The sequence below is a fragment of the Ictidomys tridecemlineatus genome, chromosome X (genome assembly GCF_052094955.1).
Source record: "Ictidomys tridecemlineatus isolate mIctTri1 chromosome X, mIctTri1.hap1, whole genome shotgun sequence".
NCBI classification, from domain to species: domain Eukaryota; kingdom Metazoa; phylum Chordata; class Mammalia; order Rodentia; family Sciuridae; genus Ictidomys; species Ictidomys tridecemlineatus.
This window is the reverse complement of record NC_135493.1, coordinates 38,470,469-38,487,828: the sequence shown is the minus strand read 5'-3', so window position 1 is coordinate 38,487,828 and position 17,360 is coordinate 38,470,469. Positions and strand designations below refer to the sequence as shown.

General features: G+C 44.9%; 1 protein-coding gene across 10 annotated transcripts in view; it reads left to right on the top strand.

Moving 5' to 3' along the window:
* Positions 1-6,111: 6,111 nt before the first annotated feature.
* Positions 6,112-17,360, top strand: part of Tmem164 (transmembrane protein 164) — a 165,317-nt gene continuing 154,068 nt past the window's right edge. For 4 of the 10 annotated variants that reach the window (XM_078034395.1, XM_078034392.1, XM_078034396.1 and 1 more), the window contains exons 1-2: positions 6,167-6,307; positions 7,031-7,691. In XM_078034395.1, the coding sequence (XP_077890521.1) occupies positions 7,305-7,691 (387 nt within the window). In that variant the 5' untranslated portion in view covers positions 6,167-6,307; positions 7,031-7,304. Of the gene's footprint in view, positions 6,308-6,576; positions 6,703-7,030; positions 7,692-17,360 lie in introns of those variants that run through there. The other 6 variants (XM_078034393.1, XM_078034400.1, XM_005323359.4 and 3 more) reach the window with 6 other exon arrangements.

Here is a 17,360-nt window from a genome sequence, read left to right as displayed (position 1 = left end):
TTCATTTGTTTATTTCAGTACTAGATATTGAACCCAGGGCAACTCTACTACTGAGCTATATCTCTAGCCCTTTGTATTTATTTATTTTTGATTTGGACACATGGCCTCACTAAGTTGCTAAGACTGACCTTGATCTTGTTCTCCTCCTACCTCAGCCTCCTGAGTAGCTGGGATTATAGGAGTGCAGTTCTGAACTCTTAAAATTGAGGTATCACTATCATACAGTACAGTGTACAACTCTAAAGTATGCAGTGCAGTGGGCACAGTGGCATGTGACTATAATCCCAGAGATTTGGAAGGCTGAGGTACGAGGATTACAAGTTCAAAGCCAGAGTCAGCAAATTTGTGGGACCCTAAGCAAATTAAAAAGATCCTGCCTCAAAATAAAAAGTAAAAGGGCTGGAGATACAGTTCACTCCCTGGGTTCAATACCCAGTCTCTCTCTGTCTCTGTCTCTGTCTCTGTCTCTGTCTCTCTCTCTCTCTCTCTCTCTCTCACACACACACACACACACACACACACACACACACACACACACGAAAGTCTGCTTGGCTTGAGTTTATACCTACTTCATGCATTGTTATCTAATTTTTCTTGTTTTTTAAATTTTTTTGGTATCAGGAATTAAACTCAGGGGTGCCTCACCACTAAACCACACACCCAGCCCTTTTTTTATGTTTTTATATTGAGTCAGGGTCTCACTGAGTTACTTAGGGCCTTGCTAAATTGCTGAGGCTGGCCTCAAACTGGGATTACAGAATGCACCATCACACTAGGTATAAAGTTTTTTTTTTTTTTTTTAAGAGAGAGGGAGAGAGAGAGAGAGAGACAGAGAGAGAGAGAGAGAGAATTTTTTAAGATTTATTTTTTTTTTAGTTTTCAGTGGGCACAACATCTTTGTTTGTATGTGGTGCTGAGGATCGAACCCAGGCCACATGCATGCTAGGCTAGTGCGCTATCGCTTGAGCCACATCCCCAGCCCTGTTTTTGTTTTTTAAATATATCTATTTTTTAGTTGTGGATGAACCTTTATTTTTATTTATTTATTTTTATGTGGTGCTAAGAATTGAACCCAGTGCCTCACACATGCCAGGCAATCACTGTACCATTGAGCTACAATCCCAGCCCACCCTTTTTGTTTTTAAGTCCTCTCTCTATCTGAATTTCAAGCTCCTCTAGGACAGAGATTGCCCATAGGTCTAGCACATTCTTATTCACAGAATAGAGTCTCAGTGAATCTGTCTGAAATGAATGCTAGTGTTGAATGAATGGAAGGGGGAGAAAGAGTAAGTAGATAGTGAGATCAAGACAAAGGCTTCTCTCTTTATTCTTTTCCAGTTTATTATTACTGATGACACTTCATATAAGATTGGGATTGTGCATTGTTATCTGCTTGTGGGAGATCTGCATGCATTTGACTTTCAGGTTCCATTGTGGATAGAAGAGCAGGAGTGTATGCAAAGAATAAAGTGCAGGAAGAGAAAAGGTCAGATGATCAAGTCAAAAAGAAAAAAAGCTTGCTCTGACCCATAGAGTTAAAAGAATACTAGATTTAGAGAACACCATGTTCTCCTCCTTGCTCCTCTACTATTTTGTGTGACATTAAGTCAGGTCACTTTACTTTTCTGAGTCTCAGATGGTTAGGTAGCTAGTCAGGCATGAGTGAGTAAGTAAGGAAAGGACAATGAAAGAGGACTGAAAACTATAGGGAACCTTATCTGACAGGCAAGCTACTGGAAGATGGGGGCTCTTTTGTTAAAACTTGCCCCAGCCATAATTGCATCCTCTTATCATAGAAACTGCCACAGCCCCCTATTATCCTGGCAACCCAAACATTAAGACCCTCACAAAGAAAGCTTGCTGAGGGCCAGTCAAAAGGCTGATAAACTGATTAAGCGGGGCAGGAAATTGAGGTAAAAATAGGGGGACTCAATTTCCTTAAAAACTCCAATTCTGTGAGCACCACACCATTGTCTCTTGGTGGCAGTCCATGTAGTTCCTATGCTGTCAGTCCAAAGTCAAAAGGTGGAGCTATGTGGAAATCTCTGGAAACTTCTCTGTAACCCAATGATTCTGGAAAGCAGGAGAAGTGCACTGTCAGAGAGGACCCACTCTCTTCCTTGAGAGGGTCCCTTCTTTCTCTTTCCTATCCCTTCTAAAAAACTCATTCCTGTTACTCTGAGCTACATATCTGAACATTTTCTGGCATGTTCACAAGAATTGTCCTGTGTGACTGCCTCAGCTTTGGGATATGCCTATGTGCTATAACAAGATGTTCAATGGTACAATAAAGATAATGAATTCTGCTGGGTACGGTGGCACACGGCTGTAATCTCAGCAGTTTAGGAGGCTGAGGCAGGAGGATCACAAGTTCAAAACCAGCTTCAGCAGCTTAGTGAGGTCCTGAGCAAGTCACCAAGACCCTTTCTCTAAATAAAATATTTAAAAGGGCTGGGAATATGGCTCAGTGGCTAAGCAACCCTGGGTTCAATCCCTGGTACCAAACACTAATAATAATTTATGTATTTCATATGACACAGCACTCCATAGAAGGTTACCTGGGCTCAAAACTGAGAAGGCACTTTGGCAGAAAGAATTTAGGGCATTGTCTGCACAGCAGAGAGGTGGCTTATGTCACCAAGTCAGGTAGACAAGTTGTCTGCTTCAAGATTCCAACAAAGGGAGGGAGGCTGAGTTTATAGACTCATAGATTAGAGCCAGCAGGGATTTTAGAGACCATTCTAGTTCAACCCTTTCATTTTGGTTGGGAAATCATCCTCAAGGTCTCACTGAACTCAGCCTGGATTTCAGGTTCCCTTTTCACTGTGTGCCATAAGACTCTCCTTTAAAAAAGCAAAGTTTGCTCTTGTCCATGTTTGGAGACAAAAAGTCTCTGTCTTGTGTCCTAGTACAGAAATGATGAGGACAATGATCTAAAGTTTTGCTTTGTGTTTTTCTAAGGTCTAACACGACATTTCAGGTCAATTCTGGCTTGCCTTTTACCTAGGGGGACAACAATCCCCTACTATTTTTGTTTCTTAATTTTTTTGTAGTAGTAGATGGACACAATGTCTTTATTTTATTTTTTATTTTTATATGGTGCTAAGGATGGAACCTAGTGCCTCACACATGCAAGGCAAGTGCTCTGCCACTGAGCTACTTACTGCCCCAGCCCTCTCCTACTTTTTTTTAAAAACAAATTTGTAGTTGCAGATGGACAAGTATGGCTTTATTTTATTTGTTTATTTTTATGTAATGCTAAAGATCCCACCCAGTGCCTCACACGTGCTAGGCAAGCCCTCTGCCTCTGAGCTATAGCCCTAACTCTCTCCTAGTGTTTATTTAGTGCTTACTATGTTTTTGCCACTCTGTGAGGTACTGTGGAGGTTTGGAAAAGATTAAGTAAGACCCTTCCCTGGCTCTCAGAGAGCTGGGCGTGGGAGGCAGGACTCACAATGTGAGAACAATGGAAGGCAGTATGTGATTCAGAATACAGTGAGTAGTGCAGGCAATAAATGCTGTAGAAGTTCGGAGGAGGGAGAGAGCTCTGGGAGCTGGTGGGGAAGATTGGGGAGAGTAGGATGTTCCCTGGGCTTTGAAGGATGGTAGGATTGTTTATTCAGATATGGGGGTGGGCACTGAATTTGAATACATGTGTATGCTTGCTTGCTTGGGAGTGCACACAGGTTCACATACGCAAATGCACAGATGGGTAACAGGTAGCATTTAGTGGGCACTTTCTATGTACCAGATACTGCATAATGGTCTACAAAATTCAATTCATTGAAATCTGCATATGTCTGTGAATCAGATAATAGTATCTTTCCATGAATAGATAAGAAATGGAGGCACAGAGAGGCTGAGTAAATTACCCAAGGTGACACAGCAAGTAACTGGCATAAATGGGATTTGAATCCCAATCATAGAGACACTTTGCTATTTTACTTAGATACGAAGAAAATGAATTTGTGGCTCAGGTGAGGAAATTAGCCTGGCTATAGTCATTGAGAATAGTCACTTTGCAAACGCCAGAACAGCTAGGCCAAATTCCCAAATGAAGGTGAAAGGAAAGTGAGAAAGCGAGAGATAGGTGAGCAAGAAATAAAAGATGGAGACCAGGCAGAGATAATAGGAGAGAGTTTATTTGTCAAAGCTGACAAATAAAGGAACATCCCTCCTTAGTGGAGAGAGGCAACACAGGCTTGAGTTCTGAGGTTTTTATGGGGGAGGCTCAGGGATTAGTGCTAGATGGGTCCTAATGTGGATGATTAAGGGTGGGGTTGGATGCCCTTGGGCAGGAAAATGGTGGCTGTTATTTAGGATGGTGGCCCAGATGCTAAGTAAGGACCTTATAGAAGGGAAAGCGAGGAATGAGAGACCGGTAAGCGAGAAATGAAAGATGGAGACCAAGCAGAGATACGCACAAGAGTTCATTTGTCAGAGCTGGCAAATAAAGGCCATCTCTCTGTAGGAGAGAGAGGCAAAACAGGCTTGAGTTCTGGGACTTTTATCCCGGAGGCTCAGGAATCAGAGCCCTGCGGGTCTTCAGGCATGAGGGAGTGGTGAGCCTTTCTCAGAAACGCCTTTGGGTGGAAAGTGAACTTTTTCCTTAAAATGGTGGCTGTCACTTAAGACATCCAGAAGCTAAGCTAACCTTATAGCAATTGAAGTTCAGCATGGAAATTGGAGGGATTAGTGGAGCCATTTACTGAATGCTATATTCTCATTCTTAATTTGAAGATAGGAACTTGAGGTCTCTGAACACTGCATGGCTTTGCCAGGAAACCCCCAGCTTTGTCCTTAATATTCCTTGGTTATGTTGCTGAGGATTTAAGAAACACCTAAGGGGAATGAATGAGTGAGCCTCTGAAATCAATTTTTGTTTTTCTTTATTAATTAGCCACTTAAGAGAATTGTGCTTATGGTAGATACTGCAAAATACTCGGAATTAGTCAAGACTACCTTGGCCATATTTGTAGGAAAACCAAACTTGGAAAGGATGGGAGGGCAATGGCCTGATAACATAATAGATAGTATTTTATGTTTTGAACCTGGCTTACAGCCCAAATCCAAGTGTTTCCTAGGCAAGGTGCCTGACTGTGTTTTTCTGGATATTCTTCTAACTCATTGAGAGTCTTCAATAAATATTAAGTCAACATTAGGTAGACTCTGTAGAGATCCTTTTCCTACTCCCTTGTTCCAAGAAAAGTAAATACAGTTGTGGGTAGGAAGCAGCAGTGAAGAGGGGAACCTGTGCCTCTGCATTCACATTGTCCTGGATGGCTTTTTGCAATCGCTCTCTTGCAAGGAGAGGGAAGAAAAAGGCAAAGAAGCCAGAGGAAGCTCCTTTTCTTCCAGCTTGTCTACCATTGAAGGCAGGTCTGCAGATTGGGTAGAAGGAGGTTGAAGGAGAGGGAGTGGCAGTTGGCCCGAGGTAGAGGAGAAATCACAAGACCTGAGCAGGAGGGAGAAGAGCAGGGCCAAGAAGACTTTATCCTAGGCACTGAAGTGGCGGGGTAGGGGTGGGGGGGGCGGCGTAGCTGTGGCTAGAAAGGTGAGAGAAGAGGCTGTGGTCCCGCACACACCTTCCATTTCATGGCAGAAGGGAGGAAACGGGAAGAGAAGGCCATACCCACCACACCCCCAAAAGCCAAGGTTGCTCAGCTGCTCATCACTGGCCAGGCTTCTCCATTCCACAAGAAGTTAGCGAGGGCCGGCTGACTGCCTACTATGTGCCAGTTATACAAAGAATTTTCATGGAGAACATGGAAGGCAGAGTTAGCGAACGCAAGGAGACGAATTCTGCACGGGGTTGTGGAGGGCGGCTGTGCACGCATGCAGTCTCCTCGAAGAGTGCAAAGTGAAGGCAGGCTGGGAGGAGGAGGAAGGAGGCGGAGATTGAGCCGCAGGAGGGAGGCGGAGGGAGCTCCTAGGCGAGGCAGGGTGGGAGGTGTGAAGGGTGGACGCGGTGGGGGGAGTCGGCGGCGGGCGGGAGAGGGACGCAGGCGAGGTGGGGTAGTGGTGGCCCGAGGACGTGGTGGGTGGGTAGGGGCGAGAGGTTGCACCCGTCGGGAGGAGGGACGCGGGAGGCGGCGGCGGCCGCGAGGGGGAGGAGAGAAGGAGGGGAAGAAGGAGGAAGCGAGCGCGGTTGCTGCAGGGGGAGGAAGACCGGGAGGAGGAGCCCTGCGCGACGGCGGCGGCGACAGCGGCGGCGGTGGCTGCGGCCACCAGGGGAGCCCAGCGCCGGGGCGCGGGGAGTGCAGGAGCAGAGTGGTGGCCCGAAGCCGGGCCACGGGCCGCGCTGCCGGTGAGTGGAGCCCTGAGGGGCGCGGCGGCCCGTCCCCAGGGCCGGCGGGAGGCGCGGGAAGATGCGGCGGCGCCGGGGCGGAGTGGGGGGGCGGCTGTAGTCCAGCCCCTGGCTGGCCCGGCCTCCCGCCCTCCCGCCCTCCCTCTCGGCTTCCTCCCGCCGCTGCCCGCGCGAGGGGGGCAGGTCCCGGGCGGGCCGCGGGCTGAGGGTGGTGCTGCCCGGAGGGCGGGCGGCTGGGGCCGGGGGTGGAGCTGGGGGGCTCGGGGGTGTACCCGGGGGCGGGAGGCTGGACCGGGACGGCTCTAAATTGGCTGGAGGGGCCCGTCGGCGGCGAAGTTGCTAGCTGGGGGCAGAGACGGCCACGCGGTTGCAGGAGTAAGAGATCCCCCTGTGGAGTGCGTGAGACGAGGACTCCGGCGTCCCTGCCATCCCAGTCGCCCTCCCCGCCTGCCCGGCCCCGGAGCCCCTCTCCTAGCCTCCACGTGTCCCCTCGCTCTCACCCGCTTTGCCCCCCATCCCGCGGTTCCCTCAGGCGGCACTGCAGGGTCCCCTCGGCCCCCGCCCTGACCCTCTTGGCCTTTGGCTTCCCTGACCCCTGCTTGCTTCGCCACTGCCCCTGTTCCCCTTTTCTTCCCTCGCTAGTTACCCCTCCCTCCCCGCTTCGTTAATTCCCGATGCAATTGCCTCTTTGAGACCTTTTTTTTTTCCTCTCCTTCCTTTTAGATTGGCCAACGGCTCCTTTCAACCCTGCCTCGTTGGTGGCCACTGGAGAAGCGCGGGGGGCTCCCCAGACAGCCGTGGGGACAAGTTAGAGCCAGCACTTTACCCCGGGCCTCGCGTGTAGATTCCCTTCCCCTCCTCTAGGTGCCCCCGTGTCTGGAGAGGGGTGCAGGGGTGTGCCCTCCTTACATGTTCCAGTACCCGGGCAACCCTCTGGGCTCGTGTTCCATCTCGCTCTTGCTTCCTGCACAGTGGTCAAGGGGAACCACTTTGCATCATGTCCCGGTATAGCTACCATAGTCTCCTGGACTGGCTCTATGGGGGCGTGGACCCCAGTTTTGCAGGCAATGGGGGCCCCGACTGTGCTGCCTTCCTCTCTTGGCAGCAGCGGCTGCTGGAAAGTGTGGTGGTCCTGACCCTGGCCCTGTTGGAGATCCTGGTGGCCCTGCGGCACATCCTGAGGCAGACGGAGGACGGTAGGGGTGGCAGTGGCAGCCAGCCACAGCAGGTGACCCAGCGGCCCGATGAAGGCAAGGAGAGCCTGAGCAAGAATCTGCTCTTAGTAGCCCTGTGCCTGACCTTCGGGGTGGAGCTGGGCTTTAAGTTCGCCACCAAGACTGTCATCTACCTGCTCAACCCCTGTCACCTGGTCACCATGATGCATGTGAGTCTGTTGACTTTTTCCTGGGCAGCCTGAGTGATACAAGTTATTTGTGTGCTCAGGACACTCAGTAGTATAGAGCACCTCATCCCTATGGGAAGTGGGACCCTTAAAAATGATTTTTCCAATGAGTGGCTGCCTTTGTGCCCATTTCAGATTTGGCTTTGCACAATGTGTGGTCAGCCCCGAAGTGGAGGTGAGGAACCTTGTGTCTCAACCTGAGAACCACTGGCACTCAGGCCAGTGGCCCCTCCTCTCCCTGCCCTAGCCTGGCCTTTTACAAGCAGGAAGTCCTGCCCCAGCCAGGTGCCCTTTTTGAATCACAACTGTGGACCATGGCCCAGCCCTTTTGCCTTTGGTGATAAGTTCGATTCTGAGTGGCCTGGTGACACTCTTTCCCAAGGTTGTCACATAAGCTTCCTTGTCTCCACTGTGGTACTTTGGGGAAGTACTTTTAGGGTTTCTCTTAGTGACTCTTTCATTGGGGAGTTTATGTTCTTGGGGGTGAGGTCTGCCTTTGAGTTCTGAGGCACTGGAGCTGCCCCAGGCTTCTACTACGTGCTCCCTAAAACAGGCCCCAGGCCGACTCATGAACTTTGGGCTGGTGATCTCTATCTGGTGAGAGGATATTTACAATTTTCAAACTTCTCCATCTTATCACTCTGTCTCCTGTGGTTATGGTCCAGGGGTGCTCAGAAAGCTGATTTCTTTACCTCCTCGGCTTCTACCCATTAGTGATGTTAAGGAAAACAAAAGGGATTGAAAAGGAAAGTTGCCAGATACATAAAAATAATCTGGGTGAGGACCAAGTGTGAGACGGTCTTTCTGTACTCAGCCTGTGCAGTGTGCAGAGAGATGTTCCGAAGCTATAAAATCATGGAGGAGGAGGAGGAGGAGGAGGAGGAGGAGGAGAAGAAGGAGGAAGAAGAAGAAGGGGATAGGGGAAAGCAATCTGTCTTTAGATTTCAGGCTGAGAAAACCTGGTACATTTTCTTTAGGGGCAGTTTTGAAACCCGTCATTAGCATCTTTATTGCTTTTGTATTTGTAGAAGGTTATTCTCAGGAGACTTAGAAACCATGTGTGGGGCAGGAGGTTGAGATTATTATCTCCATTTTACAGCCTTGGCAGCACTCAGGGATGGAAGGTCACTTGCCTGCAGCCAAAAGATGAATTAGCCTCTGGGATGGAAAGCAAACCCATCCTCTGGAGTTACAAGCTGTCAATCCCAAAGTGGGGGTGTCAGTGGGTGGTGGGGCAATCCTTTGGAAGGCCTGGGCAGATAAACATGGCAGATGAGCATACATGGCACTGTCTCCTTGTGGCTCAGATACTTGCTAGCTCTGTGTGCAGTGCCTGACTCAGTTTCTCAGTCTGTAAAATGTGGTGAACGATCTGTGGCCTATTCCCATTTTGCAGATGTGGCAAGAAAGTGTGAATAGTTTTGGAATAAGGAGGCTGTTATTGATTGGGTGGCTGTAATCATGGAATGGAGCTGGAGTGGGCAGCAGTATTTCAGAAAAGGTTTCTTGGAAAGTGATGCTATTCACCGGAAGTCCAGGGCTGTCCAGCTATACCTGCTGTATAAATTTGAGCCAGTCTTCTTTCCTTTTCTTTTTTTATGAATGGGCTTTTTGTTAAAGAGAGAGAACAACGTACCTCAGCCGCTGTGTGAGGCTCTCAGGACAGGAGTGTTTTTTAGGATGGCAGGTGGTGAAGGTCAGAGGGTAGCCCTTTTACAAAGGGGTCTTGAGGCCTCTGGCTAGAAAGTCAACAAAGGACTAAATTAAGCCTCACTGGGACTGATGCTGGTGTGAACATATCAAAGATAGCACCATGGTTTTTAGAGGAATTATTTTTAGAGGCTTTTAGAAGACTCGTGAGACCTAGGTATGGCATTAATTGGTTGTATGACTTTAAGGGAAAGTTGTCTTCCTGGGCCTCAGTTTTCCTATCTGTAAAATGAGGCAGAGTTGCACTTACAGCTCTTGACAGTCATGTGTTGTGATTCTTTCATTCATAAGAAGTAGATGGGAATGCAACCGAGAACTAGTGTGAAAGGTTTTTCACCTCCTTCTGCCAAAAAAAGAAAACTAGTTTCTTCTCTGTGGAGTTTAGTTAGCCAGTCCCTATTCATCTGTTTTTAAAAATTTGTTCTTTTTAGGTATACATGACAGTAGAGTGTATTTTGACATATTAAACATACATGCAGTATAACTTATTCAAATTAGGATCCCATTCTTGTGGTTGTACATGATGTGGCGTTTCACTGGTTGTGGATTCATAGATGAACATTCTACTGTCTTTCCTATTCTTATCTCTACCTATTTATCTTTTGCACTCTGTGTCTCCCCAGTAAAGTAGGCTCGACCACACCACTCTTGGACCCACATTCAGAGGATGATGATATTTGGGGGAGAGGTGGATATTTGGGGAATTGTGAACTGATTCCTCTCACCTGTGCTTTTTCTACTGTCCTGTGCTTAAACACTGAAGCTGTAAGGTGAGGATATGAATCATGAATGGAGTCATGCTGAGGAATTTTTGAGCCTCATCAGGATTATAATCCTATGCTGATGACCCCTAAATAACTCTTTTTATGCCATTTAAATAGTGGCCTCTTGCCCATGGAGAGGACCTAGCCTTTGATATCCAACTTTCCATACCTTCTGTGTGGCTCTTCCCTGGAAGCAGGAACATATAGATTTTTAAAAGTTGCTGTGTGTCCTAGAAAAAATTAACAAAAGATGGTTGGGAACAATTTTCTGACTTGGTTGCAGCAATGACTAATGATAATATGTAAGGTTAATAATACCGTGCATTTATCTAGCACTTTACTATTTATAAGGCACTTTCATATGCATTATATTATATGGGGTTGTGATAGATCAGCTTGAGACTAGAGAAAGAGAGGTTAAAATGTTTCTCATGAGTGTATATTCCAAGGGGAAGATAGTATATATAAAGAAATGCTTTGGTAAGTGAATCAGCTGAATTCGGCTATATTGTAATAGTATATTCTGTGGAGTTTAGAAGTCCAGAAAAGGAAAGGGAGATGTTAACTGAAGTAAAAGGAGTAGCTTAGCAAAGGACATTTCTTTTTCTTTCTTTCTTTCTCTCTCTCTCTCTCTCTTTTTGCAAGGGATTGAACACAGGCTCTCACACATACTAGGCAGGAACAAGGGGCATTTCTGCTATGTGACTCCAACCCACTGACTATTTTGGTTTTGTAGAAAGGCCTTTTTCCTCAGAGTCAGTATAAGTTTGTAACAAGGGCTATATTGCTTTTGGGATAGGAACTAGAAAAGTTGGAGGGAAACTGGTTATTTTCTCCATCTCCCATTTTTCAATCTGAAAAATATTCATTCCCAGTGCCTTGTCACACAGACCCTCATCATAGTCACCCTGCTGTCAGGTGACTGCCAACTGTAGTAGCATAAGGAAGGACAGTACTTACGTCTGAATTATTCTTTTTTAAAATATGCCAATTTTTAAAACTTTATTTATTTTTATGTGGTGCTGAGGATGGAACCCAACCACTGAGCCACATCCCCAGCCTATTTTGTATTTTATTTAGAGACAGATCTCACTGAGTTGCTTAGCACCTTGCTATTGCTGAGGCTGTCTTTGAACTTACAATCCTCCTGCCTCAGCCTCCTGAACTGCTAGGACTATGGGCATTACATCACCACTCCCAGCTGAATTATTCTTGATTACTGTTCCTGCTGCTGGGTTTCTGTTTGGTCTCATCAGATTTCTTAGGGGTCCTGGGACTATAGACTTATAGAGGGTTGTAGGATTGAAGTAGTACTGGATCAACAGCTCACCTACAGCCTGAGATGTTTGGGGGTTCTCATGATCAGCAAGTATCAAGGATATCATGCCACTGTTAACACCCCTTGCTGAATATCGATGATGTCTACCAAATGTACCAGTATGCATGGCCAGTCACTCCCTTTTTGCCTATGATTTTGGCCAGTATGTGTGATAGGAAATGAATGTACTTGATTGTGCTATTTACCCCAAATCCCCTTACAGTTAGTAGCAGAGGTAGCTTGAGATATTAGCTACTCCAGGGAGAATCTGGACTTAGCAGGAAGTGATTCTATAGCTATTTAAATCTTAAAAATCATGTACAGGTATGAATATATTAAAATGAATCCCACTATTCTGTGTAATTATGTACCAATAAAAATTTTTAAAAATCAACTGCAAAAAGTAGTAACTAATTCACAAACATGAATAAACATAAAATTAAACATTTATGTTGAAAATACATTTATTTAGTATTCAGTGACTGTTTTTCAGGCTAGTTTTATTTTTTTGAATTTATAATGACTATCAGAATAAACTGAGTTCTTGGACTTCAAAAAAATTCTATAGTTTCTCAGCAGAAGGGTTAAAATGCCAGCTTAGCTAAAAGATTAGTGGCCTTGATTTAATGGCCCTGTATCTTCCTTGAGTCCAGTTATGTTGTTTTTGTCTTAAGAACTTAATGAAAAGATCCCTTTTTGGATGTCTTGTTTAACTGCCCAATGCCTGATGGTTCTGTATGTATCTGTGCCAACAGCTCCTGGTTAGGCATTGGACTTAGGAGAACATACCATATGCCATTTAACTCTTAATGCCTTTGTACATAAAGCCAGCTTGGACATTTGGCAAATAGTAATTGATGCCATTGACCCTTTTAATCCAAGCTACTGTCTTTTGCCAAAAATACTGAGCCCCATTCTTTTTTAGAATTGCCACTCCTATTTGACTTTCTGTCTTCATTATAACAATTAGAAGTTTGATTTCCACTAAATATGACTTATCTGCTTTGGGTTCACCATTTGATTTTCTTATTTACTTTCTCCTCTTTGCTAAAAGTGTAGAATGGCATGTACTCAAAAAATTCTGAGCTTTTGGTGACATCCTTTGTAACTCAGTAAATATACACTGGTGCATTCCAATTACCATGTGATAGATTTGTTTTAGAGAAAACCTGATGGATTTGAGGACTAGGCTTTCTCTTTTACCCTTTGGGTTTAGACCAGACACATACCTCCTCATTCCCCATCTGTTGTCTGGAGCACTGATTACTCTTCCTGCTTGGAATCAACATTGGTGGGTAATGGGTTCAATGAGGGATCCAACCATCTGCAGACAGCTTATCAGATGTACTGTGTCTGTATCATCAATCCAGGGGGATGAGAGGGGATGGTATTTATATGGGCCTTGGCAGTGAGGCATGATATTCCTTTTTAGTTTGTTTTATTTCTCCCTCATCAAAGGAAATTTGCAGAGAATTTTCCCATCTTTCACTGTTAGAGTCTTTTGGGGGTGTTCATTATAAAGAAGGGTCATGTGGATTAGTTGATTAAACGACCCACAGACAGCACTGGGATTTAAAATTATGACAGTTGTTTTGCTCATGGCTTGCTGTGGGAACCTGAGCAAATTATTTAACCTTTTCCTATCCTAGTCTTCTCTATGAAATGGGCCACATGGAGACAAAACATTTTAATCCTCTGAAGAACTATAATCACTTAAACAGAGAAGCTGGGAACCGGGGTGTGGAGGCACATGCCTGTAATCTCAGCTGCTGAGGAGGCTGAGGCAGGAGGATCAGGGGTTCAAAGCCAGCCTCGGCCACTTAGTGAGGCTCTAACCAACTTAGCAAGACCCTGTTTCAAATAAAAAATAAAAATGTCTGGGAATGTGGCTTGGTGGTTCATGGGTTTAATCCCACAGCCAAAAAAAAAAAAAAAAACAAAGCAAAAACAAAACACACACACATACAAAACAACAACAACAACAACAAAACCAAAAACAGAAGTTGGGCAGAGCTGATTAAAACTGACAGATGACCAATGCAGTTTTACTGCAGATTCTGACTAACAAACCTCATCTCCATTTTACCTTTCTCAATAGCTGCTAGAAGTCATTCCTGTAATGATTTCAGTTGCTTTTCTCTGGATTCTTGCCCATGTCTGCATACTCTTGTAATGCACAGCATGTAAAACTGGATGCCGTAACTCTTACCAGAGGTCCAGCCTGCACCAAGCAGAGAGGAAAGATTTTCTTCCCAGCCTTTTCATGCCATGCACCTGTTATTACAACCTAGTATCATGCTTGCTTTTAAATAACCGTATGTTGCTGGCTCCTACTCAGTGGGTGATCCACAGGCTCCTTGGAATTTTGTCCCTTTGCCATAGATGTACCACCTTCTCAGTCTTTGTGGGATTTCTTTTGGATCCCTTCCCTCTGTAAGTACTCTTCTGAAGATTCTCTATGAAAACTTTTTAGATGATTCTGACCTGAATCCAGTCATTTGTGTCATTCTAGGAACACCTTTTGTCCTCCTTTTCCAACCTTCTGACTACTTCTTGGAGTGTTGGGTTCAAGAACTTGGGAATAGCTCAGTGGTAGAGTGTGCACTTAGCATGTGTGAGGCCCTGGGCTTTATTCACAGCAATACAAAAATGGATCTTTAATGTATACCTTTGTGTGTGAGTAGATAATTTTGTGTTTGGCTTGGTTGCCTGTTTTTACATGTTTCTTCATTCTCTAGTGTTAGCAGGAGCAATTTTTACAAGAAAAGGCATACAGCAGTGTAACTCCCTGTAGAGCTGAATATAATACTGTACATGTACATTAATTGTTTAATATGTGCTGGATAATGATAACTGACTGAGTGATCGAGCTGAGTTTTTACTTTTCTTTTTTCTTTCCCCTCTGGTGGCCCTGTCTGTGTTCCCTTGAGTCCTCGTGTAAATAGTTCCTGGGTCTGTTGTGCCCATTAAGAGAATCTTTCTGTCTGTTTTTTGAAATACAGGATAGAGGCAGTCTCAGCTATAGCTCACATCTTTTTGTAGAATTTCCATCACAAAGAACTGGTTATTAAAACCGTAGCCCATTCTCACCCAAAGTATCTGTTCACTTTCATTTTAATCAGGAAATTATGCTATTTGCTCTAGGTCTTAATCCCTTGGGAGACATTTGGACAGGCCAACTTTCTTCTCTTGCATCTTAATATCATATAAAGAAAAAGAATGTTATTAGGTCAGTAACTCCCTTTTCCTATTTTCTCCCCTTCAGTACTTTTCAGTGGGTATCTCATTTTCAATATGCTTTATCAAAATATTCTCTACAAGAAGCACCGAATTTCTCAGCTTCTCCTGGTCTTTTGTATCTTTTTCAAATGTAATTTTTTTTTGTGTTGTTGTGCTGAGGATGGAACCCAGGGCTTTGTGCATGCTAGGCAAATGTTCTGTCATGGAGCCACATCCCCAGTCCCAGTCAATCCCACAGCTTTTGTTACATTGAAATATCTTGTCTCAAATGTTCTTCTCCTCCCTGTAACTGATCAAATGGACACAAAGAAACCATGATTGTGGAGAGCTCTAATTGTGGAACTCCCTTTATGAAAGAAATGTTTGGAATCTGGTTAGAGTACAGATGACTGGCTTTTTGCATGGCAATTCTGAGCAGGTCCACGGTAAGGATGGGAATCTGTATTTATAACAAGCTTCTTGGTAAATCGAATGTTAGGGAGCCTTGGACCCACTTTAAGAGACATTATCTGCTAGCTGAAGTATTAGGCGGGAAGTTGGCTCAAGTACTCCTCCCCGCCTGTGTGAGTCTGGGTGGCCTATGGGCTAGGCATTTAGTCTTCTGGCAACACCATCATGTAGGTGTTAGATGGTGTGTTTCAAATTAGAGATTGAGCTCCCCCCAGTTATTGCAGGGTAGGTTTTAAGATTGTTGTGGAGTATCATGAGTTATGTCATCAGTTATTTCAAGCAGGCCTCCTTTGACCCCTTTAGGGCCTTCTACATTCCCTTCCTCCCATCTCTAGGATCTGTAGGGATTAACAAGAGGGAATGTTGACACCTGGTTGTTGTAGGTTAACTCTGTTTTCAAGACTCTTGTTTGAAATGCTCATGGGAATTTATTTATTTTGGCATTTAGTCAACAAATGCTCACTGAATGCCTGTTATATGCCAAACATTGGAGCCAGGCACTGGAGATTCAAAGATAAATAAGAATCAGTCTTTGCTCTTGTGTTGCTTACAATTGAAATGAGAAAGACAAGAAAACAGATCAACTGATTACAGTATTACATGCACAGTGACAGATTTGAACAAAACACAGAAGGCCAAGGGTCTTTTTTTCCCTTAGTGCAGTTAAGCAAAGCTTCTTAGAGGGGGTGACATTTGTGCTGGTTCATGCAGGAGGTATGTTAGCTCCATGAGAATAAGGACTCTTCTTTGTCTTGTGTTCTGTTTTAGTGCCTAGAACAGGGCCTGGCTCTTATACATGCTCTACAAATGTGTGTGAATGAATGAGAACAGTGGAGGAAAGAAGGGAATTCAAGGCATAAGAAACAACATGTGCTAATAAGGCATGGAGTTGTTTCCTTCTTCACAGGAAAGTGTTTCAACTGTAACCTGGAGTCATTTGCATTTTATTGCAAGGGCACGTTTCTTATTTCTCCACAAGCCAAGTGAAACTCTAGGAATGCTCTGTCATCTCTGGGATGTTGATGAGAGAACCACAGATGTTCATGAATTCTCAATAGGAGACTTGCAAGATAGAAAATTGTGTTCTCTTTGTTGTCCTAAGGAGGGCCCACATTGTCAAGGCCTGATGCATGGAACATTGAGGTTAATGAGCAGACCTTAAATATGGGAAGTTAGCAGGTATCCCACATGCAAACAAGAGATGCCTTTTAGGGCTGGAGATGTGGCTCAAGCGGTAGCGCGCTCGCCTGGCATGCGTGCGGCCCGGGTTCGATCCTCAGCACCACATACCAACAAAGATGTTGTGTCCGCCGAGAACTAAAAAAAAAAATAAATATTAAAAAAAAAAAAAAAAAAGAGATGCCTTTTAGTGGCTCACAGGATAGTTGCTGCCCTTAGTAAGCTCCATAGTAGAACTGATGAAATAGGCATGTCTTCCTTCCTTTCCTCCCTGCCTCCTTTCCTTTTTCTCTCTCTCCCTCCCCCTTCCTTCCTTGCCTCCTTTTTCCCTTCTTACTTTCTTTTTTCTCTGAGATTGGTGCTGTCTTTTTATCTTTCTTTTTCATATTCTTCTGTTTCCAAGTCTCTCCACCTCACCCATCTCATCCAAGTTAGCCTCCTTCCACAGTATTCTTTTTTTTTTTTTTTGTTACCAGGAATTGAACCCAGAGCGGCTTAATCACGGAGCCACATCCCCAGCCCTATTTTGTATTTTATTTAGAGACAGGGTCTTTCTGAGTTGCTTAGGGCCTCTATAAGTTGCTGAGACTGGCTTTGAACTTGCAATCCCCCTGCCTCCATCTCCCAAGTCACTGGGATTACAGGCATACACCAGCATACCTGGCCTTCCAGAGTATTCTGAACTCCAAAACAACCCCTTCTACAATTCAAACTGCCCATTTCATCAGAGGAGGTGTGACATGTGTCAGAGAATTGGCAGGAAAGCAATCCCATTGAAGAGATAACTGAATTGGGAATTGCATATAGACAGATTCCACTGAACATCAGGGACAGGATGAGTTTTAGAAATGGCCTTTTTACATAAACTTGATCTCTAATTGGTGGGCTGTATTGAGAGTTTTTGAGCAAGTGGCTTTTCCCTTATTCCTTGTGCAAGTATTGGCCTCTTTTCCTCCCCTTTTCTCCTAAGCAGGAGAACTGGGGTCATTA